The sequence below is a fragment of the Sander lucioperca genome, chromosome 9 (genome assembly GCF_008315115.2).
Source record: "Sander lucioperca isolate FBNREF2018 chromosome 9, SLUC_FBN_1.2, whole genome shotgun sequence".
Classification (NCBI taxonomy): domain Eukaryota; kingdom Metazoa; phylum Chordata; class Actinopteri; order Perciformes; family Percidae; genus Sander; species Sander lucioperca.
In genome coordinates, this window is record NC_050181.1 from 8497401 (window position 1) to 8524872 (window position 27472).

A 27472-nucleotide genomic window follows, 5' to 3' on the forward strand; every position below is an offset into this window, starting at 1 on the left:
AACATTGTAAATGTAGATATAGGCCTATGAAAGACAAAAGAGCTTTAGATTTAGAACAACAGTGTGTACATGGTATCCAAAAATGTACTATTATGAAAAAAGTGTTTGCCGTTTGATGCAAATGCTTAATTTTGAGATGTGTTTATGGTATTTTGAATGCAGTGTTTCATTTTGAAGGAGATGTGAGGCATTTTGCATTTTGTGTGTGCAGTTTTGTTGGAAAAAACTGTAATATACTGCCTTACCTCTTGCGTCGACACCTGACAGCATTTCTCATTTACATAATCGTCCACTGCACACGTGTATATCCAATGCACGGCTCAGATACTGGTTGCTTAACAACGCTGCCTCCAATAACAGTGACGTATGGTTTGAAGCTAGCGGAGGAATAGATTTAAAAAAAACAAAAAAAAAAACAGCAGCAGCAACCGTTCTACTGTCTGTCTGTGCATCTCTGCTTTCAGATTAAAGTAGGTGAGATTTGTGCTTGTTTTTACTGCCGACAAAGTGACGACTGAACTCGACAGTTTTTGGTGTTTTCGGTAAAGGAGCATTTTGTTAATGTTGACAACTTCACTAAACTCGGCAAGTATTGGGCATTAGCTAGCTAGTTGACCCATTTCACGCCGCACCCGTGAGTATATGTTTAACTTATCATAACGTTACAGCTAATATCTTATCCAGGTTAATTCAGATTTAACGTCTTGGTTAAAATTCAATTCATGTTACAAATTAGGACGTTTAGGCTAAGTTACCTTGCTGAAGTATACTATCCAACTAGCTAAACGTTAAAGTTAGTAAATTATTTTACTATAACCTTGTAATCAAAACACAATGGTTTAACTAGCTAGCTAACGTTAGCGAACCTTGCAAACGTTTACGTTGCCTTGTAATTTAACGTAAGTTACACGATTTAGCTAACTTAAGTAACTGTTCTTTAACGGTACTAATATATAACGTCAAGGTAAAACGACTACATTAAGGCAAAGGACACTTGATTTATCTCCGCCTCTGTTAGTGTAACTTTAGATAAAAGTTGTGCATGCCTTCTGGTTTGTTAGATAACAACATTGGCAATAATCTAACCAAGCAGGGATGCACATTGACACAGAACAGAAAAGCAGACACTTCTATTGACTGGTAGTAAGGTCCTCACCAACATTGTGCTCTCAGCTTTTATTGTTGCATTACTTAACATGACTCCATTTTGTCCACACAATGTGCTTGACAGCCCCTGAACACAAGTTGGAACATTTCAGTGCATTCATTGTAAAGTTGTGGGAGTGGTAGGTAGCTGGTTCATCTTGTTTCACAGCACGTCAACATCATGATAGTGTCCTGAAGGCACAACAGTAAAGAAACTACACATAGCCTATACTCTTAGACATTTTTTATCTTTGTAAATCTTTTGGCTTTTTGCTGAGATCATTTTACCACCCTGCAATTCAGTTGCCAGTGGCCAATAAGAGAGCCCCACTGGCTCTAAACCCCTCAGGCACACATCAGCAGTTAATCCTGTGTGGGTGAAGCAGCAACCCAGATTATCTATTACTGGTCTATCTCATGGCTTGATGCTCCATTGCAGGGCTCAATTCCAGTGGGAGCCTCTGATCCACCGCCTGAGTGCTAATCCGTCTTCCGTTTGGTAACTCATGACCTCACATCCGTGTGTCCTGATGTGTCGGTGATATGGGAGAGTGGTGGACAACTGTGCCAGTAGGGACATCTATGGGTAAGTTTCTCTGATGTATTTTGTATAATATGTCAAAAATAGAAAGACTAATCCGCTGTGCTTTTTTGGGATCTGCTAGAGGTGACCCATATTTTTGTTCTCATTTTAGAGCAGCAACCTAATTCAAGCCCCTCAGTATAAGAACGTACAGTAGATGTAATGTGAGTTGCCATAATTTCCCCGTCTCTGTTCTCTGTTTTTAAGGAAACTATGAGATCTCCAGCATATCACATGTGACAATGTCGCCCTCAAGACAGAACAACCTTGTGTCAATGCAATCTTCTTTGCCCCTGTCCCTGAGAAGCTCCTACAATGGGATTAGTGCCTTTTGCACAGAGGATACTATTCCTCAATGTATTTCATACATCAATCAGGTACAGAAATGTCCTACTAAATGCTCATTATTGCAATATATTATTTGCACTTGACATTTTTAATTTCTGTAGAGATCATTCACTACAGTGGTGACATATTTCCTCTTTCTTCACAGGAGCTTGACTCACTGGGCCTTTCCTCCACATGTATTGAGGCCAGCTCACTAGAGGGAGCCGACCTGAAGGCAGTGCCAGCTCTGAATGCCATGTATGAGCTAATGCAGATTCACAGACGCAATATGTGCACTTTAGAAGAGCTCGAGAAAGAACAGCTGAAAAAATCCAGCACCTTGGACCACATGCAGATGAACAACTCCAGACTCAAGGTACGTATGACAGGGGGGTCTCTCAGGGATATGTCTGTCTCAGTCCAGTTTCAGTACAAGACAGTGGTTGCATCTCATAACCCTTAAATTGCCTCCTTGACTCCTCCACTTACCTCCCTTCCTCGCGCCTTAGTCCCTTCCACGAGGAGGCACAGGAGAGACGCAAGTAAATCATGGGAGGAGAGAAGCACCGAGTGTTTTAGAGGGACGGGAAGTCCTTTCCTCTGAAGCGTCACATGCAGAGTCCAAAATTAACTTTTTTGTCCACCAGCCAAATGGCTAGTGAATGTTAAAATTTTACCAGCCACTCAATAGATTACCATTGTTTTTTTGGCTGGTGAGTGAAGCAAATCTACCAGCCACTTGTATATTTTACCAGCATTTGGCTAGTAGATGGTGCTAATTTTGGACCCTGGTCACATGAATTCGTCAGCTGTTTGGGCAGAGTTAGCAACTCCTTCAGCTGCACAGCTTCCGGGAAGGCTGCTCTCGTATATCGTGCGCTCATGGCTCCTCGGTCATCCTTCCTCAATGCTCACTCCTCTACCCTCGGGGCAGAAATAATAGCTTTGTGACAGCCTTCACTGAGGAGGGACAGAACAACCTCCGGTTCAGCCGAGGAACAAGTAGTCAAGGAGCTATCAAATAAGGGTTATGAGATGCAGCCAGTGTCTTGTTTTATTCCTCTTTGGATCCAGCTCTGTGTACCCACAGACGCTAATCTGAACAGGTCTGTGAAGTGCAGTAATAAATTGGTAACCACTAGAGGGCAGAAAAGAAATATACAATTTTGTATACATGAAATGTCCTCCCCTCCCATTCTTCCAAAAAGAAATATGACTGCTATACTACAGAAACCAAACAAGGACAAACCTCGCCACGTAATGTGCTCGGATGTCTCACTACTTACTATCATTTTGAATAGCACAATGATGGTCATGATCCCTTATCTCAACAGTTGTCTCTGCTTGCTAGGCGAAACATACATATTCTATCTAAACCTACCAGTGAAGAAGTCAAGGGTATTTGTATCACAGTAATACGTGTAGAGGTATGAATGGTGCAGGGGACGCTTTAGTGTACTTCTCACTTCTTAATAAAAAAATTGAAAACGGCAACTATGTGGCCCACATGTGTGAATATTGTTGGTGTATTTACAGCCTGTCTTATTAAATCCTCAGATAGCACATGCTAGCAATTTTAGGATGTGGCATTCAGGAATCCACTCTTGTAGCTTTAACCCTGAACTGATTGCTCATGCAAAACGTTGCCACCTCACTGTGCTCATAAGTTTGTGCATTTCCTTCCAGGATCAGTTGGAACTGTCTATAAGGGAGAAATCGGGTCTACATGAGACAGAGAGGCAGCTACACCTCAAAATTAAGACTTTGCAGAGCTGCTTAAAAACAGAAAAAGATGAGGTATCATTTTACTGTATCTTTATAATGACAAATACTCAGGTTTCTGTTTTTACAAATTGTGCAAGTGCATACATTATGCATGAGCCTACCCAACTCATTATTCAATCCTCCTCGACAGGTTCAGAAGCTCCAGAATATCATTGCCAGCCGGGCCTCTCAGTACAGCCATGATGCCAAGAGAAAAGAGAGAGAAGCTGCAAAGCTCAAGGAACGCCTCGGCCAGTTACTGGTCGACAGAAAGGATAGAAAACTGGGTATGTATACTATTGCTCTTTATTCTGTTCATTTCAGAGCAAGTTAATTACGTTCTATTTTTCCCAACTAGCTATCGACGTACTGAACTGTTTGGGACGTTCAGATGGAAAAAGGAGCCACTGGAAGACTACAAAAGCGACAGCCAGGTATCGTGAAAGCCATCTTCTCACTTGTTGACCATATTTTCAGAATTTGTAATCATCAATCAGATAACCGTATTTTGTAAAATGCTTTCTGCAGCCATGAGGGTGAGATGTACACGTCCTTGCTCAAAGACTACGAGGTGAGTCAGAGGTCCTTGATGCTGGAGAACGCTGAGCTTAAGAAAGTCCTCCAACAGATGAAGGAGGAGATGATTCATATCCTAAGTCCACGCCGGCCCACCAGAGGAGCCAATGCTGTTGCGAGTCAGGAGCAGGTATTTGTATCGGGTTTTTTATCATAGTATTAATGCACAAAATTTGAGTAGTTATTACCTGTGTGTCAGATTTTAATATGATGTGCTTGCATGTTGAAAAGTTTGTTTTGGCTGTTTTTGCTCAGGCTGATTCAGATGGGGAGGAGAAGGCGGGTGATTTTAGCAGGGAAACTCTTGACCAATCCTGCGAGCATGCCAGGGAGCAGCTCACCAACAGCATCCGCCAGCAGTGGAGGAAACTGAGGAACCACATGGAGAAGTTGGACAGCCAAGGTACCTGCAGCACTGTCCCATACCCTGAAATACTGCAAAAGTAACTGAGGTTCTTGTGGTGCTTGTATAGAGTAAAGGTTGTTCAACGACTTAATGTTAGTTTATTAAAAAGTTGAATTCTGGGAAAATGTGTAGCTGTTACAGACATACAGTATGGAATGAAATTTTAGATGATCAGCTGTTGGTGTATTTGTTTGCCAAGCCTCGCAAGTGCAGAATCAGCTGGAGTCCAATAAAGAGGTGATACCAAGGGAGACCCACGAGGATGAGATGGAGAGGATGAGGCATGAAGTGCAGCAGTGCAAAGAGTTCATTCATGCACAGCAACAGCTCCTCCAGGTCAGCTTCTGCTTGTTTACTTAAGAGCAGAGATGATCAGTAGATCTGTGAAGGTTAAACATTTGCTAAGCAGAGTTTTATACCAATATAAGAGGCTTCTCATTACGAGTGAAAATTAAGAGATGAAATTGCAGCCTTTGTCTGTTGTATGTTATTATTTGGAAGTTCGAAAAAGTAATTGAAAAAGGATTAAAGCATCTGTCCGTTTCTGCCCATCCAGCAACAACTCAACACATCATTTGATGATGAGACAGCAGCTCTTCTTAATGACTGCTACACACTTGAGGAGAAGGAGCGTCTCAAAGAGGAATGGAGGCTCTTTGAGGAACAGAAGAGAAACTTTGAGAGGGAAAGAATGAACTTCACAGAGGCTGCTATTCGCCTGGGGCGAGAGGTACTCAAGTCCTCTGATGTACCACAATTTTATTCAACGTAATAATAATAAAAAAAATAAAAATACACTTTTTTTCTTCTCCACAGAAAAAGGCCTTTGAGGAGGACCGTGCCTCTTGGCTGAAGAATCAGTTTTTGAACATGACTCCCTTTTCAGACCATAGGAGATGTTCCTCTTCTGACGGTCAAAGTGCCTTATCAATCAGTAAGTGTCGGTGCAGTTGAGAGAGAGAAAGGAGATGGTGACACAGACAAAAATGATGACAACATAATTTAGAGAATAAAAATTTGTCAGGAAACTACAACGAACAAGGAAAAACTGCATGTAAACACCAGTGACCGTACAAAGTGTTTTCAGTGACTTTAATTTGAATATCCGCTGCATTTCAGAAAGCGAGCCAGAGATGAGGATGTCTTCCACGAAAGCTCGGCTGGTCACATCGTCAACCCATGCCACATTCTCCACTCCTAAACCTACACAAAGTGCTACTGTGCCATCCACAACTGAACTTTATCGGACACTCCGCCTCATACCGGACAGCAGGTCTTATTCAGTCACTTGATATTATTAGTGCCTGTATTTTTTGCAGTGCTGTGATCAGACCCTTTTTAGCTGGTAGGTTTGGTGCCAAGTCATACTATCAATCCTTTTTTATTTTTTTTCAGTTCCTCCAGACATTCAAATCGAGGACGATGGCAAGAGTCCAGCAGCATTGAAGATGGAGATATTCGGGTCAAATCAAGAAACCGAGTTCGATGTGGAGACTTGAGTATCTTCTCTTTGGGTGAAGATGAGAACAGCCTCACTTGAAGAACTTCCAGTGCCTTTTTGATATAATTTTGCAGTTGACTTTAGCATCAATTCATGGCTGAATTCAATTACCACTGATGAACACTACATTTGCTTTGCAGCATTTTTATGTTGCTTTTGTTATGGACATGCACATATCATTCACCAAAGCTGATCAAACAAGAAAGCACTTTAATGATTGTACATTTATTTCCTTTACAATCAAATCAAAACTGACAGTTCAGATTTTAAGCTATATTCAAATGTATCTACTGAGTAGTGATTTGAACATATTGGAGTAAGAAATCTCTTTTTACATGTGGGTTATAAACCGTCGTCTCTGATTATAGTCAATGTTTAAGTTTAGAATTATCATGTTTTCATATTCTAGATGGTATAAATTATGATTTTAATGGGAGCATAAATTGACATCAGATTTATAATGATCTGGTATAACGGCACAATAAAGATATTTTAAATAAAAAGTTTTATTCTCTTTAATTTGGCTCCAACTAGTGGTTTAAATGGGATCTGCAGTCACAAGTTTTGTACAACCAACCGGAATCCGGATGTCATCATTGCTTTTGTCTCAGCATCCAGCCCAGAATCCCATCCTACCGCCCTGCGTTTATTTTTCACAAAAACACATCGAGAATGTCGGGTTCTTCTAATCTTGTAGCTATGAAAAAAGTCGTACAGCAGCTCCGTTTCGAGGCGAGCATTAGCAGAGTGAAGGTAATTTATGTGCTTATTGTTTTTCTGCCAAATAACGGAGCGGGAAATCTCAATCGCTAGCTGGTGCCGGAGGCTAGCCGCTAAAGTTAGCCGCTAGTCAACAGGCGTAGCAGGGCGTTTCTTGGACCGAAGGGAAGTATTTAAGCCTGCTACATTGTTGAGATTAATCACTTAACATCTGACAGAGTAGAGATAATGTCGAGACATTTTAGCTTGTGAAAGAATCTGTATGTAAAGATAATCAGACCCGGGTTGTAACTTAACTTGACGTCACCTTAAAGTAACGTTAAAACGATTAACATTAACGTTTTCTAACGTTACTTGAACATTAACCTGCTTAATAACCCACTTTAACGCCATTCCTTTTCAGAAGTCAAAGGCCATTTCCCCCGCCCCTCATTATTTTCACCAGATAATGCATGTATTGCTGATACCTTTTATTGCCTTTATTTCGTAAAATAAAGGTACAGAGCAAACTAACAAGACAACTTTGAGAAGTCGATTGACTAGATCAAATGAACCAAGTAATACGATTTAAACAGAAATAATGTGGGTGTACTCAAGATTACGAATCCAGAAGGTTGGTTTTGAATATTCGGATATTAGAATAGTTTCCCTTATAATTAGAAGACTCCCAAGCGAATGATTAAGAAAAGGTCTAATTGAAGCAGCAGGAGCCCTATATATGCTCAGTCAAGCTTAATAAACACCTCCTACAATTTCCATAATGCAATTGAGTCCAGTCTTTCCTGATCAGGGTTATTTTTCAGACTTTGAAAAGCTCCCTCCTAATCCACAGAAGACATTATACAACTGCTTTCAGTGGCTGAGTCCAGGTGTAAAATCAATGGAATGTCCCTTTTAACCAGTCTAGACTCTAATACAACCCTATGTCATGGTTTTATATTGTGGTTCCACTTTGGTCACCAGGTCTCCCAGGCAGCGGCAGACCTTCAACAGTTTTGCATGCAGAACGCCTTGCAGGACCCTCTGCTCACCGGTGTGTCCTCCAGCACCAACCCTTTCAGGCCACAGAAGGTCTGCTCCTTCTTGTGAAACCACTGCATTCATTGGTGAGTCCGCCACCCTGTTGACCCATTCAGGCACACACTTATACATACTGTACATACAGTTTGTGTGATTTCTGAAGAGTAGCTGATGTACTGGTTAGAAATTCCTTAATTGCATTTTGAAAAAGAAAAGTGTTCCCTTATGTGCATCTTGAAAGTCAGTGTTTCAGTGAATTAAAATTCACTATAATGAAAGTCTTTTCATTTTAAATGTGGTTGTTTAATGTTGGTGGTTTCCTCCACAATAAAACAGTGACTGTGGTCAGCTTGAATCAATTTTCAAGAGAGCTTTTTTTTTCTTTTTTTTAACTCAAAAGTTTTTTGTAAAAGAAACATTCACAGTGGGGGGGCATCTATAGAAACTTCTCAGCATAATGTTCTTCTTTGCTGTCTACATGTAAGCATAATATTTTTTCTATCTATTTTCTATTCTGTGCCCCTTTTTATTTATTTTTTGTCCTGCAGGCCTTCATTTTGATGCTACAGGGAAAAGTTGACCTCAACACTGCTCCTCATGCCAAGCCATTATACTGCCACGGGATCTCTCGAGTGTAAAACACATTGGAATCATGTCAGGAAGATGACCATCTATTTTCAGCCACAGTAGAAAAAAGGAGACAGTTTTATTTTTAATGGCACAGTGTGATTTTCGAGGAAATAATCGTGCCTTTTCTATTGTTCTATTTTAGTCATCACTGTTCTGGACTTTTTGTATTTAATGAATTAAAAAAAACATTCTTTACTACTCCAATGTTTTATTGATTGGCATTTTCAGTTTTTTTTTTCTCCGCCGCAAATTATTTCACAACATTGCATGATAGACATAAGTGGCCACATTATGCTGCCAGAAGTATTTTAGTGTATTCTAGAGGCAAAAGTAGCAGGTGATGTATAGATCATGAAATGGAAATGAAATGCATTTTCCTAAGTTTTATATTTCAATACAAAACAAAGAAGAGCGATTTCAAAAACTATTTTTGGGCAGTTTGTGATCCACTGCTGGACAGCCAGTGTAGTAAATGTTAGAAAAACATTTATTACAAAAATTGGGTTGTAGGGGATCATGAGCAGTGGTGGAAGAGGTAAGTATTTCTACTTTGTAAAATATACTTCGTAGGCCTTTTTCACCGAAGACTTTTTGACATGTCAGAGTAGGAACGATGGCCGAATTCCATTTAGCTGCTTCAGTTTCAGTGTCCTTGTATTGTGCATGCTGGTGACTTTCACACTGTCATGGCTTACTGTCTGGGACACTTAAATAGAGAGCTCATAACTAAGGCCCATAACTAACTAACTAAGTAAGTCTTGCATTCTAAATTCCGTTTAAAAGTAAATGAGCATAATCAGTTAAATAAAAATGTAGTAAGTATAAGTGACAAGGAAAAGTGACTTGAAATAAATTGACTTGAATAAAGGTCTTTTGGGAAAATAACACTAAATTGAAAACAGACTTCGAAAAGGGCATTTAGAAAAAACAATGAATTAAATATGTACTCTGTAAAACTGTTCAAAACAATGAAATAAGATTTCATACTGGGATTTATCCCCCCACAATGTATTGCTTTTTTTTTTTTTTTTTTTTGCTGTGTAGCCATATTCTATGTATGTTTGTGATTATTTCGTAATTTTTTATTTAATATTAAACACATAGGGTTCCATAGAGTAGAAGTATACAGTATCATAAAATGGAAACACTTAAGTAGAGTACAATTACCTCAAAATTCTAAAGTACAATATGATCAAAACAAGATGTCTATTAATTAAAATATCAATTGCAGATTTTGTCGGTATACTAATGCATACTACCAGTTACCAGGTAGTACTTATATGAAGCACACAGTCATCCAACATTCATCAATTAATGATAAAATACCAGTAATCAAGTCAACGAATATTGAGAAAACAGTATCGCAGCGTCATCCGCTAGTGAGCCCGTGCCCCGTTCTCTTATTAATATATCGATGGTGAGCCCGTGATCATCGGAAACGAAAGCGATTGGTTTGGCTCTCGCGAGAAGTGAACCAACGGATGTCAGCTCCATGAACGCTTCCATGAACTCCGGGGGCTGCTGAACCCAGGTCGGTCTTCTCGTCCCGCTCCTTCAGTGGTTACACCACAGCTCGAAAATCATAACTGCAGCTCGACCAGCCGAATGAAACAGTCTTCTCCTCACCATTGTGAAGAATGAATTATGGGACAACGTTACTGTGGAAACGACGGTAACTCATTTTGTTAACCTAGCATGTCAAATACGATAAGTTAACAAAAGCAAGTGGTTAATGAGCGCCGATATGTCATGTGCAGGCATTATAGATATTTTTGCTGCATGGTATCTCTTGTCTCGCCGTTGTTTGTACCCGGTTTCAGCCAGCTGCAGGGAAATGGTTTAACGTTACGTGATGCTAACGGCTAAACAAGGTGCTCATCCTTACTGATGTAGCTAACGTTAACGCTAGAACCATATAATTGGTAGCTGTTCAACTTTTGTCATTGTACAATCAGCTCAATGAAGACCTTTAGTTGACTGGCTCAGTAATCCGCTCCAGCTGAAAACAATACGAATGCATACGAGAGTGAACCACAGCTAGCATAATGATGCTCCAGCATGGGTCAACGCAGCTCCTTTGCCTCACAGCCAGCAGTGGGGTTCCTCTTTTCACAAGAGGAGCCTCCAAGCAGCTGCCCTTCTCTGTCATCGGCTCCCTGAATGGTGTCCACATGTTCGGGGGTGGTCAGGGAGTGGTGTTGTCTTGCTGTGAGACTGAAGGTGGGGGTAAAGTGGTGTGGAGAGTTTTCCAGGACAGTGTGATGCTCATCGCTGTGAGCGGAGGTGAAGAAGGTGGTGCGTGCAGCAGCAAAGAGGAGCAGGTCCGTTTACAACGGCTCCTGGAGAATGTGTGGAGCTGCATGGTGCTGGTGTTGGGGCAGGATGAGCTGACCAATGTCAGGAATGTTGAGAGGCTGAAGAGGGACTTGCGGTCCTGCTTCAGCCTCATTGATCAGCTGTTGGAGGAGAGACAAGAGGGCATCATGGGTAACCTGACATACTGCGCTGATTCACTGCTGCCTCCAAACCCAACTCTTCTTCAAGAGGCCGTGGATGGCTTTGCTCAGGCTGCAGACAGTGAATTTAGCTGCCTCATCGTCCATGGACGGATAGCTGCAGCAACTGAGAAGTGGTGGCGACTGGCACCGCAGGAGGTTGTGCTGCTCTCTGCTTTGTTGCGGTCTCTCTCAGCCTCTGGATCAGCCTCATGTGATTACCCAGTTTTCCTTCCTCAGGGCAGCCCCACCGTGGCCCACCGCCTGCTCCGCTTCCAGCTGCTCCCTGGGGCAGATGTGTGTGTGCTGTGCGGCCCAACCCCGTCCCTGCACACAGCCGAGAGTGGGCTGGTGGGTCGTTTCTGGACACCCTTGGTGGAGACCCTGAGAGACTGTCTGGCTGTTGGAGAGCGCTGCTTACCAGGCTCTGTATCCCTGCGCCCTGATGTGCTGGCACTTCTTCTCATCAACCGTGAAACGCGACGCTCAGTCTCCTGTGTGCGGACTTCCACTAATCATCCGCTCGGTGACCCTCTTTTACCCTCCAAGGCCCGCTGCTGGGAGCTACTGAAGTTCTTCTACATCTTCAGCACGACACGCTACTTCACCCAGGAGGAGATTTTGTGTGTCTTGCCAGAGGAGAGGGCTCAGAGAGGCAACACTGAAGACTTTGTGCTTGGATTCTCCCACCAGCCGCTACAGTGCTATCTAGTTACAGAAGAATGTAAAAGCTATGGACTTCAGACACCACAGCACCAGCTCTTCCTGCTCATCCCGCTGTCAGTGCCCACCTTTGCTCTGCGTTCGGTGGCCACACAGACTCTCTCTGATATAGTTGCAGCCACTGGGTTTTAACTGAACAGTTCACATTGTTACATCTTTATTTTTGGTAAACTCACCATCTTTGACCTAATACTATATTAAATTACAGGTAAATCATTCTAATGTGAATTTAGATTTTGCTTATATTAATGACTGCAAACACATATATGTTGACTAACCGATCTAGAGGCATACAAATCAGCTTCTATCTATCTTTTGTACAGACAATGAATAATAGACCACTGGTAAGAGATGCACAATAGAAAAGGATATCACTGTTAATGGTCTCACTGGGTATTTTCACCAAACTACTGCTCAAGAATTTAATACAGACGAAAACATTTGAAAATGTCATATCAAAGTGAACTGCTTTGAGCTTTAAGTCACTCTTGCACAATTGCGTCTTACTTCACTGGCTTCAAGGCTGTCCCTGTCACAGTAATGCAAGCTGGTTAGACTTACTGAATAAATACTAACATTATCACTAAGATTGCACTGTAGCCTATTTCACAATGTATAAGAGACACGTGAAAATGTTACACTGGGATAAATAAGTGCCTTCTGTTTGTTGTTTGGCATTTTGAATCATTTGGCGACAATTTCTTGTGGTTTTATTCTTAAATATAGTTGATTTATGTGGGTCTCTGTATCATTGAGTGATTCATTAACATTTTTCCTTATGCTAATGTGATAATGATAAAGTTTAGAGATGCCGTGTTTGTGGTTTTTTTTTTACCGCCAATACCAATTGCCGATCGTCATTGAGCCATATCGATCGATAAACGGCCGATACGATTGTTTTGTTATAACATAACTGATGGTAGTGTATTAGGATCTCCACCAGGTGGCAGCGTAACCTAAGCTATAGAGAATATGAAGTTGCCATCAGACTGTATTGAATTTTGGTAGGGGGGTGCCATCTTGTGAGGAGCTGTTGAACTGTGCCTGTGATGGTGGTTCCCTGTTTACCTTGTTTCGCTTGGGTAAAAAAGTTTAAAACGGTCAAATCTGATGGAGAAGGGAAGAAAAAAAATGCAGGCACAGGTAAACAGCGCATCCTTACAAGATGGCGCCCCCTGCCAAAATTTATGAAAACAACTATACATTCTCTACGTGCTGTACATGATTCTACTGTATATTTTAAGGATCCCAAAAAGTCAATCTTGTCTCCAAGTGCCTTATTGACTGACTCGCTCGGTAATACGCTTGTTGTGCTAACCTCAGCACATGTTGCTAACAGCGAAATGTTACAGCTAATATAAGTGTCCGATCGGACTCATACTTGTGAACTTTGGTTCAACATTACGTGCATCGATCAACATACAAAGTAAAAAATGCTTAATCTGCGAATAGAAAGCGTTACTGCTGCTCGCCAGATCACATATAATTACTGAATCGGCGGCCGATCAATCGGTGCATCCTTAATAATGTTTTCTCTACTGGTTGAGCGCGAAACTTGATGACAATGAACTGCAAATAAGAACCACTTGCCAAAATGTGGCAAGAGGCAATTAAACAGACAGTTTTAATATTAGTATTTGAACTGAAACTGCTCACCAAAGATAGCTAGTAACTTTTTTCATATCAGACATTTTCTTAACAGTTATGAGGCACAGACACATGATGGAGTTAAGAAGTGTATACAAGTATAAGAAAAGGAATTAATTAAAAGCATCTGCCAGAAAGTCTGCTCTAATCTCATACTTATGCAAAACTATCTGTATTCCCCACCACATAATGCTATAATAATAATAGTGGCAGTGACTGTTGACAAAACACACCCTTATTGAACGAATACTTCATCTCATGATAATTCCAGTGTTTTGTGTTGTTTGTAACTGCACTGCTAATTCCAAGAAAAGTATTGCAGTCCCACTTTAGGTGTAAATACACAGTTTTACTAGAAGTCACACTGAGGTTCAGTAAGATCCCAGTATGTAGTTTCTAATTTTAGATGCTCTGCTCTCCATGCTCATTTTGTGTATTTAAGTTCCTTATGTTTATAGCATGTTTCTAATTATTGTGATTGCAGAATTATTACAGATTTTGTCAAAGGAATTTGCATTTAACCACCTTAGCAGATAGAGGAAAGTGGGCTTCAGTCCAAATAGGAGGAGCATTCTTGCACCAAGAAACCTTCAAAGTCTACACCCAAACCGAGCACTCAGGACAAAAAAAGTTGAGGTGCAGGGAGCTCAAAACAAAGTTGGAAGCTGCACCCGGTTAGCTGATATCCCTCCAAACCACGTCTGCAGTCTAAAGCTGTTTTAGCTCGGTAACCGGAGAACCGACCCTGATTGACAGCCTTAGGTGCGTAACATAACGGAACGGAGGAGAGGGGGTGGGATAACGGTTGACTTGAAGCCACACAAAGGGGAGGGATAGCCTACCCTCGCTGGCTGTGGTGTTGCCATGTGTGCGGGGAGCGATCATACCCCAATCATTTCAGAGTCAAACGCTTAGCCAGCGTGTGTCGGTGGATGCAGCCGGGTCTTTAGAAACTTTAATTAATTTGGTCGAAGCCGCACTTGTACTGTAACATCTGAAAGGTCTAAGGCTTAACAAATTTAGCAGCGCGGAGACGCCACATGCACAACTTTGATTTCCCTCCTCTCGAGTGAAGCATCCGCCGTGGTGCAAGTCGCTGTGCACCGCAGAGGCTTTAAAAGCTACCCAACTTGTTGAAAGAAGGCCGTTGTAACATGTCAGCCACACGGTTGCAGTTGCTGTCACACAGAAATGTTCCGCTTTTAAGCCGGGGGCCAAACGAATTGTTAGCCGGTGGTGGTCCCAGAGTCCGTACACTCACATCTCAAACTCTGTCGTCATCCTCTCCCGGCAGAGCTTTATCGAGTCTGAGCGCGACTCGGCGTGGGCTCCCCAAAGAGAAGATGTCCGAGAATGGAGTGCTGTCCCGGGCCAAGGTGTTGACCATCGACACCATGAACCCCACGGTGAAGAAGGTGGAGTACGCCGTGCGTGGGCCCATCGTGCTGCGGGCTGTGGAGCTGGAGAGGGAGCTCTCCGAGGTTTGTACAGGCCGTCTGACCATTGTTCATACCAAAACAATCCTCTATGGACCATACTTTGTATCTATACTCTAATTGAAAGCCCCACTCATCTGCTTTATGTCTTTCATGAAATCAATTAGGCTATAGGCTCCTTCTATCTGTCAGACTGTGGTAAAAAGTTGTGTACCTTTTGTAGAGCCAAATAAGTGTGTGCCCAGTATCGGAAGAAATTTTGTACTCCACCTAAAAGTTTGAAAGCCATTTAACTGAATTTAAAACCGAAGACAATTTGTTGTTCAGTCTGGACTTGCCATAATGATCCGTTCATATTCATGTGACTCTCTTTGAACTTTAAATGTTACTTGGTCTTTAAAGAAAAACCTTATGATATGATAGCAGATTTGATTCAATTTAAAGGGTGCTCTCTAAGCACATTTGCTGCTGATTTAATGGTTGTGCTTTTTGGCTGAGTATGAATTAAGTCAGCGTCTTTTCAGGAGACATAATTGCAGAACAGCAGGTTTCCCTTCCTGGTTATACTCTCACTATTACCATCTAAACATTATCCCAAAAGAGAACTCTGTGTATTATCACTTGCTGTGCTGATTACACACCCTCTAATCAAAGTCCATCAGTTAGTCAGTATTTCCTGAGGAGCTCGCTCATGTCAGAAAGTCAGTAGACTAGTATGATGTTAATGTATAACCTGTTTTTAAGCCGCTATCTCTAAATCACAGTTGCTTCTGGGAAGATCCTCAGTGAGAGGTTAAGGTCCACAGTGTCACTGTCTGACCTACTAGTGATGCACATACACGATGCCTCACTTTACCTCTGATATTCCTCAATGTTCAATATGTCCAACTTGACTGATCTGTCCATGAATGTACCTTTAACAACTGGGAAAAAACATAGTATTATCTTTGTAGTGACTGGTCATCTCAAAAGTTTAAAAATGGAGTAGAAAAATAGGCTCTCAGCTCTTGTAGCATTTTAAGTCATCTCTTCTAAATCCATTGTATTTAGTACAAGTTCCAGCTTGTTGGCATTATAAATACAGACCATTTGTGCATTTCCTTTTGTTTGTTTTTTTTAAAGCTATATTCGATTCCTTCCTCTCACACAGTTTGTGGTGATGTGGCAACCAGCTGTTATTGTACCGAGTGCAGTCTGGTGTGTGAACTGTCCTCTTTTGAGTGCTTTGCTCAGGAAGGGATGAGTATTGCAAACAGGTTCTTGCACAGGTGAAAGGGCCAGCAGGGACTGTAATGACAGTGGCACCAAAGATTTTATGTTCTGTTTGCTTTGACCAATGCTTGTCCTCAGCTGACCCCCTCTCTCTTTATAGGATACTTATTTTCTTAGTTTGATCAGGCGTGATCAAATTGATATTTGCATGTTCAAAAAGCAGAACAAATTGCTGTTGGATTCAGCTTGTAAAATCTAGTCAATTACAATACCTCTTACAACTGCTAAATAACTTTTTTATTCATCACATTTTTATCTAGGACAGGGGAAGCACTGCGATTTCTTTGTTGTTTTTTTTTACTGCAGACTGTCCCGCTGCCAGTCTTTTCAATAGTACAGCACCCAGCCAGAAGGGAAAAAATGTACCCTAAATCATCTACAGTCCTCCCAACTTTTTAGATTTTTTTTTTTTTTACTGTTGTTCTTTTGTCAAACACACGTTCCCCTTCATTTTACGAACTCCTTCCTTGTTTCGATGGTGTTGCATTTCTTTGGGAAATGGGTCACAGTGCTATTCTCGCTTTCATCTATGAACACACACACATTAACGCACACTGTGATACCCTACTCCAGTTTCCTACACACACCTTGTTTTTTGGAACTGAGGTCTTTGCTCTTCATTTGCAGTAAAGTGCGACCTTTTTCTTGTTGTATACAATATATTTATTTTGTTAGATTTTCCGAACAGGGAATGGAAACAAGACAGATTTTGAGCCATCTTTATGCACCAGTTAACAAGTGCACAAATAAAGGCTTCATGTGCAGTTATTACATTGTGCTCTTTGTTTGTCCTAATGAGCTGCTAGTGAATGGGGACCTCTCTGACAGTCGCTATGGGGACAGACCATAGATGCACCAGGCTAGTTTTTTTTTCTTTTTTTTTCCCCCAAATTCTTTCCACATATTCTGCCAGAATAAAAAGCAATATGCAAATCTCCAAAAATGTTTTCCATTGTACAAATGAGTGTATTTTGTCTTCGCTTACTCAGAACTTGAACAATTTTATTTTTATTTTTTTATAGTTTATGATGAAGTTAAACATTTATCAGCTTAAGTTACAATGTTATTTACAAGGACTTTTACTATTTTACGTCATTAATGAAATATTTTCTTGGTCGAGCCTTGGGAGTCAAAATAAATACTGCCTGAGCTTTACATCAAGAGCGCAGTTTTACCTTCTCTATTGTTTGCTGGACTGTTTTATCAGCGACGGCGGACAAAAAGCACTGGCTTTTCGAGTCGGTTCTCAGGAACAGGGGTCAGTGTGTTTCTAAAAGATCCCCATAATGAATGGGCGGTACTTTTGACCTAGGGGTGTTATTCTCCCGGTATAATGTTATTGGCACAGACTGAGAGACGCCTCTAACGTGTGACCAATGAGAGAGCCGGAGACTCAAGCCTCTTAAAATCATCTGAACTGGATTGGGCAAACCAAACAAACAGGCTGTTTTGATTTCCACAGGGTGTCCGTGTGAGGTTCCAGCTGTGGCTTTTCTGCAGTGTCATGCCGTACCTAACATCTGGTGTTAACAGCATATGTGTGTGCGTGTTTGTTTGTGCACATGTTTTCCTGCATTGCTGTTTGTCGTCTGTCAGTGGTCTCAGTTGCTCAAGAGATCATCTTTCAGAAACATTATATTATTGGCCTGGAAGGCAGTAAATGAATACCTTTATTTTTGATAATATATTATCCGAATTATCTTTGACCTTGTTTACTGCTTCATGCTGTCATATGTCCAGTTCTGTTTCAGGCCACACTAAGGAGGTTTAAAACCTCTGGGTAATGTGTGTCTCTGTGTTTGTGTGTCAGAAGGACAATGCTATCAGTACAATAAGGTAGTTTGCACAGGTCAAAACTTTGTTCCCATGTTTGTACTTACTATCTGCATCAAGGCTGTTGCAAATACACTAAAGTGTGTGTGTGTAAGAGGAATAGAAAAAAAGTGTAGAGAATGAACCGTTGACACCTTACATTAGCTTTCCTGAGTAATCATGAAAGTGAATTATTATTGGGGCATTTATGAATACATGGCACACACTTACACAACATACTTTCATAAATGCACACAATACACCCACTAATGTGTGTGTGTGTGTGTGTGTCTGTCTGTCTGTCTTCCTTCTTGCTCCTTGTCTTTGTTGGTGAATTGCTACATACATGTGGGCCTCTGTGTCCTGTTAGTGCTCCATATTGGTCAAAAACTCCACAGCCTACATTTAAATGGTGCTCTCCTCCTGAAGAAGAAGAAGAACCACATTTATTTATTTATTTGTTTTTATTACCGATTGATTAAATCAAATGAGAATTTACCTAAAAGTACAAACGTTTGAATTTGAATTGTGCTGTAATGTACCTAAACAGTGTTTTGCTAATATAAAGGTAAACGTGCCTGTTTGGAGGCACTTTACTTTGGCCTGGATGTAGGAGTAGCGGCGAGTCTGGAGTCCAGAAAGGCTAACATTTCAGACATGATACAGAAGTGACGGTATAGCTCATAGTTAACTGAGCACCTAAGCTTGGTGGATATTTTAATTTCCACCATTTCTTTATCAACCTGCAGGAAAGTCACTGGTTCAGTCCAAGCAACAGCCAATCTAATCTATCCCACAAAGTGGTTATTAGTAAACCACCAAACCCGCTGTGCACTCAGCAGCTGCTGGGCTCTTAGCCTCTTGTGGCATGACTGTTTATAGAAAACGTATGTATGTGTTTAAGCCTGTGTGTGGGCGCAGTGTCAAAGGTGTTTAAGTGCAGCGGGTGTTCTCAGCCAACCCCATTCTCTTTGACAATTCTAGTCAGCTTTGATAATGGGCAGTCACATTTCTTGTGTACAAAGTGAAAAAAATTCTCTCGTTGTTTACACTTTTGTCCATTCTTCAGATGTATAATCATTTATTTTTGTTGTGTTTATGCTCTGCAGGGAATGAAGAAGCCCTTTTCGGAGGTCATCAAGGCCAACATTGGTGACGCTCATGCTATGGGCCAGCAGCCAATCACTTTCTTCCGACAGGTCTGCTCCTAAACCTTACCCCTACCTCTTATCTAAATTTAGCACCTCACTTCTGACTTGTCTGTCTCTATGAAACAGATTTCCTCCTCCTTAATGAAGTTGGTGTACTTTTTACATTTTTTTGTCCTGTCTTATGCAGTAATCTGTGCAGGGTTTTGCATATTGTCCCCTCCACCCTTCATCCTCACACCTCTCTTTGTTTCAAGGTCTTGGCACTGTGCTCCTACCCCGAACTGCTGAATGACAGCACATTCCCAGAGGATGCTAAAAGTAGAGCACGCCGCATTCTGCAGTCCTGTGGAGGGAACAGTATGGGTGCGTTGGTTTTCTGCACAAGCACAATGAGCCTTGTATAACCCCAGTTGCTAATTATCACCTTTCTCTTTGTGTTAAATGCTGCTTTCTACTGGTTTGGCTTGTTATATTAAAAATGTAAGTTGTCATAGCAACTTGTATTGTCTCCATCTAAATCTCCCTCAGGTTCCTACACGGCCAGTCAGGGCATAGACTCTGTGCGTCAGGATGTGGCCCGCTACATTGAGCGAAGAGATGGTGGTGTGCCCTGCGATCCAGATGACATTTATCTCACCACAGGGGCCAGCGACGGCATTGTGGTACAAAACACCGCAGCTTTCAAACTGACTTTGTGTCTCTATTGTACTTTTGATCATGTATGTTTGTAAGTTAAAAGTTACCAGACGTCTCAATCATTTTGTAAGGTAATTTATTAACAATATTCAACCGACAAAACAAATGTGTTTTGGAGTGAACCTTCATGGGTGGGTTCACTATTTTTAAAGGACACATCACACAAGCTGCAACTAGCAGGAAAATAAACGCCTGCGAGAGCAAAAGTAGCGTTTATACTGTATAAGATCAACAAGAATCTATAAAGAAATTAGATCACTGATGTCCAAACATTTGTGGCTTGTGACCTTTTAAAGGAACACGCCGACTTATTGGGACTTTAGCTTATTCACCGTATCCCCCAGAGTTAGATAAGTCCAAACATACCCTTCTCATCTCCGTGCGTGCTGTAACGCTGTCTGACAGCTCCACCAGTAGCTTAGCCTAGCACAGAACATGCAGGTGAATGGTTCCAGTAATCCTACTGCTCCGAATTGTGACAAAAGTGACTATATTCAGACAGGCTTGCTGCAAAGCAAATCATTCTACCCAAGTACTATATTCTTCCGCCTGAGAATATAGTTCCCGGTTTGTTTACGGTTAGAAGATGGCTGTGTCTCATGTTATGTTGTTTGTTACGTTGTGACTCTACAATTCACAACATGTAAATAGGAACATGTTGGCGTTATTTTGTCACTTATTCGGAGCAGTAGGATTACTGGAACCATTCACCTGCATGTTCTGTGCTGGCCTGATGCCGCTGGAACCGTCAGACAGCCTTACAGCACGCACAGAGATGAGAAGGGTATGTATCGACTTGTCTAACTCTGGGGGTTACGGTGAATAAGCTAAATTCCCAATAAGTCGGCGTGTTCCTTTAAAAGCCCGGTATAACATACTCACAACCCCTTGTACTAGGTTGTCTATGAGTTTAAGAATTATGTTTCCTGTTCATACTGTTTCAATTTAAGTAGTTTACAGAGTCCTGATGAGTTGCAACAGAACAATGAAGCACACTTTTGTATAGCAGTAATGTTTTGTCTTTTCTATCTTGTCGACCATTTCCCGCAATATCCCCTTGAGGAAACCCCAAGCATCATCAAACTGATTGCATAATGTGTTCTTTTAAAAAGAGAACTGACTGTATGTGGTTATGACTGTTTAATGCCAAAACATAGATGCAGACCACTCAACACTCTTTTCCTTTTCCGATCTTTAACTCAAATCTGTACGCCTATACAGTGTCATGCAGACAAAGCTACAATGTATATATAATTCTAAAATATACAGCTGACATATCTTTCTTATAATCCCTACCCTGCACTTTAAGACCATGCTGAAGCTGCTGGTGTGTGGCGAGGGTGCGACCCGTACAGGCGTCATGATCTCCATACCTCAGTATCCCCTGTACTCGGCTGCGTTGGCCGAATTGGGCGCCGTGCAGATCAACTATTACCTTAATGAGGAGAAGTGCTGGAGTATGGACATCAGCGAGCTGCAGCGCGCCTTGGATGAGGCCCGGCGCCACTGCAACCCCCGAGCGCTGTGCGTCATCAACCCTGGAAACCCTACCGGTAAAGTTTCCTTCATTTCTTTTTGTCGAAGTGACTAGATTGTTAGTAGTTGTCAGTATTTCTACATATTAAATCATCTCGTTCAGCACTCTAGATAATCAAGTATAAGTTTAAGGAGATAGACAATTAAAAAGGACTTGAAAGTGTCAAATTAGGTTTCAGGTCTATTTGCATTATCTAATGTAAGTATTCTTCTTTTAAATGATTTAGCAGTTAAGCGGAAAAGTTACATTTTTCACTTTGCTGCTGGAGCTGCTACCCCCGCGACCCGTTACCGGATAAGCGGAAGAAGATGGATGGATGGATGGACTTTGGAAACAGTTAGACAAAAAATAATTAAAACCCTCTGAGGAAGACCGCATGATGTGGTTAAAAGCTTTAAAACCTTGAGTCAAGTTTTTTTGGGGTCAGTTTAGCACACAATGTAGTCAGAGACAATTTGGCCTTAATTTTAAAGACCAATAGATTATTGGGGGCAATTCTTGGATAGTTTACAGAGATGGAGACAGGAATAAAATGTTATTGGCTGGAATCAATGGGACGTTGCCGTGCAACCTGAAACTACTAGGTCCACCAGAAGGCCCAGGAATGAAATTACTTAAAAATGAGATCCTTTCTGCATGAGTTGCACACATCATTTTGTATCTCTGTAACCACACATTCCATGCACTACTGAAAGAAGAGCCACTAGATGGCAGTAAATGAATATATATAATATAATAATATGCCTGGCTAACCACTACTTCAAACCTTTCCCCTTAACTCCTCCTTCATGTTCACAGGTCAGGTTCAGAGCAGACAGTGCATTGAGGACGTAATCCGATTTGCAGCAAATGAACGTCTCCTCCTCATGGCTGATGAGGTACCATCTTTCTGCATCTCTTTTAACATCTGCCTGCGTTATTGTTTTTCTGTACCTGGTGTCATTCTGACTTCATCTCCCAGGTGTACCAGGACAATGTGTATGCTGAAGGTTGCCAGTTCCACTCTTTTAAGAAGGTTCTGTTTGAAATGGGACCAGAGTACTCGGATACAGTGGAACTGGTATCTTTCCACTCCACCTCCAAATGTTACATGGGAGAGTAAGCAATTCTACTCTACTACATGCTGGGATAAATCTGTCAAACCTTGTAAAAATAAATAAATAAAAAAAACTAGTTCTTTGCTGTTTACTGTTACTTCCTCTCATTCTGTCTTTTTTGTTTTCTTTCTTACATTGTTTTTTTTTGTGTGTCACATCCTAATGTTTTCTCTCCCTCTCAGGTGTGGCTTCCGTGGAGGCTACATGGAGATCATCAACATGGACGATGAGGTGAAGGCCCAGCTGACCAAGCTCGTGTCTGTCCGTCTGTGTCCTCCTGTTCCTGGACAGGCTCTAATGGACCTGGTGGTCAACCCGCCTCAGCCTGGGGAACCCTCGCACGACAACTTTATCAAGGTACACACTCTACAGCCCATAAGCAGAAGAGGTTTGATTTTGATTTGATATTGATTTCTACACTGACCCCAGTATCAGTATCATTCTCTTTGCAATACGCAATCAGTACACTGCTATTGATTGTGGATTTTACCTAGTGATTTATTTATTTATTTTTGCTTTAATGGACTATTTTGAGTTTTCTCTTAAGCTAATTTTAACACACTCAAAACATCGAAATTCATTTCGAAATAATGTGATAATTAAGGTGCTAGTTCAACCTTTTGATAGTTTATGGCTGTTGACTTTTATAAAAAAATGTCTGGTACATGTTGCTATGTTAAACATGGCCTCGACTGTATGCATTTTGTTACTGTTACTGTTTTATCTCAAATTTCTGTAAAACTGAATACAGTCAATATGCAGTATTTCCTGTTACCATTATATTACTATTCTATGAAAAATAAGTCTGTCAATCCTGTGGTTCATTTTTAAGATTATTTTGACTGACTGACTTGTTTGTAATGTATCACAATAGTGTCGTATCGTGAGTTACACCATGCACAAAGCTGCTTTTGAAAAATCTTTATATAACTTATGAAACCCCCTTATACATCTTATTATCAAATTATCTTGTGTGTAAAAAAAAAAAAGATGCTTTGTTTACCTCGTGGCATTCATATGGTCCCTGTCTACACTTACGGTAAAATATCACAATATGACCATTCGTCTCGTGGAGCTTACAGAAGTCTGGAGAAGTTTAAGCAGAAAAAAAAAGAAGGCCTGAGACACAGTTGGCCATCGCTTCACTTCCAACTAATAAAATGATCAGAATCTGAATCAGAAACAGGTTAACTGCCACAATAAGATATTTGCCTTGGTGAATGGTGCATACATACACAAACAAACATATTAAACATAAATAAGAAATAAACTATAAATACAGAAACAAATATATAAAATAGCTATTTAGCATAAGAAAAGGGAGGCTGAGGCAGGGGACGACTTAATGGTACTGAAACATAACCCTTTCCAGAATTGGTCATTTGTTTTAGGATCTAAAAAGAAGAAATATCGCCAGAGAACCGGAGAGTCTTGATAACTTCTCTTTGGTTTACTTTCTTTTGTCTCTGTCCTCTCTATTCTGTGTTTCCTCTATTCTCTCTCCCACACCCAGGAGCGCACAGCCACCTTAAGTGCCTTAGCAGAGAAGGCCAAGCTCACAGAGCAGGTTCTCAATACTATTCAAGGCATCAGCTGTAATCCTGTTCAGGGCGCTATGTACTCCTTCCCTCGCATAACCATCCCCGAAAAGGCCATCCAAGAGGCCATGGTATGTCTACTCTTATAAAAGTTTCAATGATTTAAGTTGGACTGTGTTGGCGCTCCAAGGAAATTACATTGATGAGGAGTAAATGGATGTTACAGTACAAGCTTTTCTACTCATCTATCACTAATCGATTAATCATTTGGTCCTATTATTATTATGTTTCTCCATGGCCATAACATCCCTCATTACTCATGTTCCACTTGTACACAAGACCAACATCTCATACTCTACACTATGCTAGATTAAATAACTCTTTAGCCAGGTTCAGTACACTGGGCATTCACCACCCTGTTTGCTAAAGGAAACAAATGATTTCCAATAGCTTGTGGTTTCAAAGCTGTCCCGAGGTTGACTGCTCAGTAGGAATTTCAGGGAGGGCTGATGAGTCGAGCCACTGAGAATCTGATTTGCCTTACAGAGGATAAGGTCAGAATACAGCTGACCTACTGACACCTGATCAATCCCAGTGACTTGATCACACAGTCTTAGCATTGCTTAGTTTTTGGCTTTGTTATTCCCCAAAACAACGCATAACGACAGAGCTTCTTTGATTACACACAGCATTACCTTTGGCAGTTTGAATAGAACCTCTGTGCGGTTTATTGAGCTTGTTCTTGATGTCAATACTCAGCTACTTCTAAGGCTGAGACATCTTAAAACTGATTAAAAAAAAGAAAGAAAAGAAGCAGTTTTGCAAAAGCTTTTGATCCAGAGGAGATGAGACACTTAAGATTTATTGTACCTCAAATAGTACCCCATCTTTTTCAACCTTAAGTTATCTTTGTACCACTGAAGAAAATGTTTTGAACTCTGAAGGGCACCTGTGAAGATAAAACCATGAAATTGTACAATACAGTTCTTAACACAGTAAAAATGAATGAACTTAAAGGAGGAGTTTTGAGGAGTTTTTTTCTCAGAAATACAAGCACTGTATAATTATTTGTGATGACCCATTTTTATGTTAGAAGAACAGGAATGGACTGTTCAATTGCTCAGTTGACTGTTTCTGTTTTCATTTGGTCCGATTCTGCTTTAAAAGGATACGATTTTCCACAAATAAGAAAATGTTAAAAATGTCAGTGTTGTGTTGGACATATAGCTACAGTGATCCACTACTATTGGCTGCACTTAAATAAAATAAAAGTTGCTACATTTTTGATCAAAAACTTGCTACTTGAAATAATCTCATGCCAGCAGAATATTAAGCCTCCCATGGTGCTTTAATGTGTATTTCCCTCTCTGTTAGGACAAAGGTCAGGAGCCAGATATGTTTTACTGCATGAAGATGCTGGAGGAGACGGGGATCTGCCTCGTACCTGGAAGCGGCTTTGGTCAGACAGATGGAACGTACCACTTCAGGTACAGACCAATTATATACTGTATATATAAAATAAGTATATCTCTAACTCTAATCTCTCTGCCGATTATTTTTGGATTGACAATTCATTTTTTGATCTTAAATATGTCAGAAAATAATGAAAAATGCCGGTCACAGTTCCCTCGTGCCCAAGTTGATTTAAATTGCTTTATTTGTCTGACCAACAGTCCAAACCCCAAAGATATCTAGTTATTTAGTTGAATTGTAGTCCTTAAAAAGATTACTTGATTATCAAAAGTATTCTGACAATTGATTGATTAATCAACTAATCGTTTCAGCTCTAGTTTCTTTTGTCACTAAAAAGTCCTTGGCCAAAGTGTCTGAGCTTGTTGTAAAATAAAAGTAAGTCACAGAGGTTACAAAAACCAAACAATTAATAACCTGACCAACAGTTTCTACCTATATTTTTAAATTTGGATTCATGCCACCTGCATGGTTGAAATATTGCGCGTGCATCGTGGCTCTTTCCGTAAATGTCCTGTCATATCTGAATGAAGCTATAAGGAACATATACGTAAAAGTCTCCTATAAGTCGGAATGTCAAAAAGGAACACTTGGGCAGATGGGTGAAGCCATCAATGTTACATATTCCATGTCTGAAAAGGGCTTGATGGAAGACACTCTTTAGTTATTGAATTACTTTACAAGATGATTTCTAAGCAATTCTTCAACATCCATAATAATATTCAACTCTTAGCCAAGACATCTGCTGTTACTACATCACTCAGTTACACCATTAATGTTTCTTTCTTTTCTTTCCCCCCTTCCTCCCAGAATGACTATCTTGCCACCAACAGACAAACTGACGATCCTGCTGAACAAAGTCAAGGAGTTCCACCAGAAATTCACACAGCAGTATTCTTAAATTGCCCCATCTCTTCCTCTTATTACCAATGGAGGAACCCGCCAACCACAACAAAAAGAACTCAGCCAATCAGAATTCATCTGTCACTAATAAGTGCCTTTTCTACCTACGGCGGCTCTGGTGGTCTCTGTGATGATGCACTTGAGCCTCTACACCTATCTCATTTGGACATTCGCAGACGGTACACAAGGCACTGTTTTGTGTTAGAAAACAAAACAAAACTAGAAATGAAGAGATGTGTGGGGAGTTTGGTATGAAAATATGGTTTTAACTTTGAAGAATATATGTACTGTAGGTCTGTGTAATTGTGAATATGACAGATTGTCTATGTGAATATCAAGATGAAATAAAAAGGTACAATTTACAATATATATACAATATACAATATATATATTGTATATACAGTATATACAATATATAAGTTAGAATATACAAAGAAAAAGGTGAAGCTTTAAATCTTTTAGAATGTGTACAACTGGTTAAAATATTACATTCCTGCAGGCAGTACAGTGACAGGGAGAACATGCAGAAAAGTCCCCATTTGCATGACGATTCAGAAAGGATTTTGGAGAACGAAAATAAATGTAACATTCAATATTATGTCTTGTTATTTTTGGAAAGAGCTATCAGATTTGTTTAGAGTTCTGACAAATGGGTCATTTTCCTTTTAACCATGAACATTTTTTTCTCATTTCTTCATACTTTTGTCTGTCTTATATTTGAAAAGACAACTTAAAACCCTTTTTAGCCTCAGTTTATGCAACATAAACATACAGTGAGTAGTCATTTTACATCTCTGCATTCATTTACTGGAATGCTAGTTCATTCGTAAAATGTTACTCATTTAAGAGAACAGGAGGGTTAAGTTAAAGGGATACTGAATGTAATGTTTGACAGAAAAACAACACATTTTTCCTCTTAATTCATAAGCAATACAAAACACACCCCTGCTCAACTCATTTCACCCAGGGATGTTGCTGCTACTGCCTTTTTTGGTCTGCTATGACCAGTATCAAAGTGTAAT

At 40.5% G+C, this 27472-nt stretch overlaps 4 protein-coding genes across 9 annotated transcripts; all 4 read left to right on the plus strand.

The window, feature by feature from the left end:
- The first annotated feature begins 403 nt into the window (after nucleotides 1-403).
- On the plus strand, nucleotides 404-6799 carry ssx2ipa (synovial sarcoma, X breakpoint 2 interacting protein a). 2 transcript variants are annotated; one of them, XM_031294478.2, is made up of 14 exons: nucleotides 404-470; nucleotides 1586-1732; nucleotides 1937-2106; nucleotides 2223-2432; nucleotides 3743-3853; nucleotides 3972-4107; nucleotides 4179-4254; nucleotides 4349-4526; nucleotides 4652-4799; nucleotides 5002-5138; nucleotides 5359-5532; nucleotides 5619-5736; nucleotides 5922-6075; nucleotides 6198-6799. In XM_031294478.2, the coding sequence occupies exons 2-14, from the start codon at nucleotides 1690-1692 to the stop codon at nucleotides 6340-6342; spliced, it is 1800 nt and encodes a 599-aa protein (XP_031150338.1). In that variant the 5' UTR covers nucleotides 404-470; nucleotides 1586-1689; the 3' UTR covers nucleotides 6343-6799. The 2 variants fall into 2 exon arrangements, with proteins under 2 accessions (XP_031150338.1, XP_031150339.1); XM_031294479.2 differs by having other exon boundaries at nucleotides 443-634.
- A 12-nt stretch (nucleotides 6800-6811) lies between these two features.
- Nucleotides 6812-8871, plus strand: LOC116046247 (guanine nucleotide-binding protein G(I)/G(S)/G(O) subunit gamma-5-like). Of its 2 annotated transcripts, none has more exons than XM_036004794.1 (3): nucleotides 6812-7056; nucleotides 7987-8129; nucleotides 8486-8505. In XM_036004794.1, the coding sequence occupies exons 1-2, from the start codon at nucleotides 6976-6978 to the stop codon at nucleotides 8110-8112; spliced, it is 207 nt and encodes a 68-aa protein (XP_035860687.1). In that variant the 5' UTR covers nucleotides 6812-6975; the 3' UTR covers nucleotides 8113-8129; nucleotides 8486-8505. The 2 variants fall into 2 exon arrangements, with proteins under 2 accessions (XP_035860687.1, XP_031150398.1); XM_031294538.2 differs by lacking the exon at nucleotides 8486-8505 and adding an exon at nucleotides 8592-8871 and having other exon boundaries at nucleotides 6816-7056.
- Nucleotides 8872-10117: 1246 nt separating this feature from the next.
- On the plus strand, nucleotides 10118-26812 carry gpt2l (glutamic pyruvate transaminase (alanine aminotransferase) 2, like). Of its 4 annotated transcripts, none has more exons than XM_031294488.2 (12): nucleotides 10118-10345; nucleotides 14833-15019; nucleotides 19168-19257; nucleotides 19464-19572; nucleotides 19738-19871; nucleotides 21215-21458; nucleotides 22241-22320; nucleotides 22404-22540; nucleotides 22722-22896; nucleotides 24053-24208; nucleotides 25452-25564; nucleotides 26358-26812. In XM_031294488.2, the coding sequence occupies exons 1-12, from the start codon at nucleotides 10311-10313 to the stop codon at nucleotides 26446-26448; spliced, it is 1551 nt and encodes a 516-aa protein (XP_031150348.1). In that variant the 5' UTR covers nucleotides 10118-10310; the 3' UTR covers nucleotides 26449-26812. The 4 variants fall into 4 exon arrangements, with proteins under 4 accessions (XP_031150348.1, XP_035860686.1, XP_031150349.1 ...); XM_031294489.2 differs by lacking the exon at nucleotides 10118-10345 and adding an exon at nucleotides 14165-14300; XM_036004793.1 differs by lacking the exon at nucleotides 14833-15019 and having other exon boundaries at nucleotides 10243-10345.
- fuz (fuzzy planar cell polarity protein) lies at nucleotides 10352-12703 on the plus strand. The gene has a single exon (XM_031294515.1). The coding sequence runs from the start codon at nucleotides 10719-10721 to the stop codon at nucleotides 12021-12023; it is 1305 nt and encodes a 434-aa protein (XP_031150375.1). The 5' UTR covers nucleotides 10352-10718; the 3' UTR covers nucleotides 12024-12703.
- Nucleotides 26813-27472: the final 660 nt, after the last annotated feature.

Coding starts and splice junctions, on each gene's coding strand:
- LOC116046247 (XM_036004794.1), top strand. CDS start 6,976: ATGTCGGGTTCTTCTAATCTTGTAGCTATGAAAAAAGTCGTACAGCAG. Junction 7,057..7,986: donor CGAGCATTAGCAGAGTGAAG/GTAATTTATGTG, acceptor TTTGGTCACCAG/GTCTCCCAGGCAGCGGCAGA.
- ssx2ipa (XM_031294478.2), top strand. CDS start 1,690: ATGGGAGAGTGGTGGACAACTGTGCCAGTAGGGACATCTATGG. Junction 5,737..5,921: donor TCAAAGTGCCTTATCAATCA/GTAAGTGTCGGT, acceptor GCTGCATTTCAG/AAAGCGAGCCAGAGATGAGG. Junction 6,076..6,197: donor CGCCTCATACCGGACAGCAG/GTCTTATTCAGT, acceptor ATTTTTTTTCAG/TTCCTCCAGACATTCAAATC.
- gpt2l (XM_031294487.2), top strand. CDS start 14,693: ATGTCAGCCACACGGTTGCAGTTGCTGTCACACAGAAATGTTCCGCTT. Junction 19,872..21,214: donor GGGCCAGCGACGGCATTGTG/GTACAAAACACC, acceptor CTGCACTTTAAG/ACCATGCTGAAGCTGCTGGT. Junction 22,321..22,403: donor TCCTCCTCATGGCTGATGAG/GTACCATCTTTC, acceptor TTCATCTCCCAG/GTGTACCAGGACAATGTGTA.
- fuz (XM_031294515.1), top strand. CDS start 10,719: ATGATGCTCCAGCATGGGTCAACGCAGCTCCTTTGCCTCACAGCCAGC.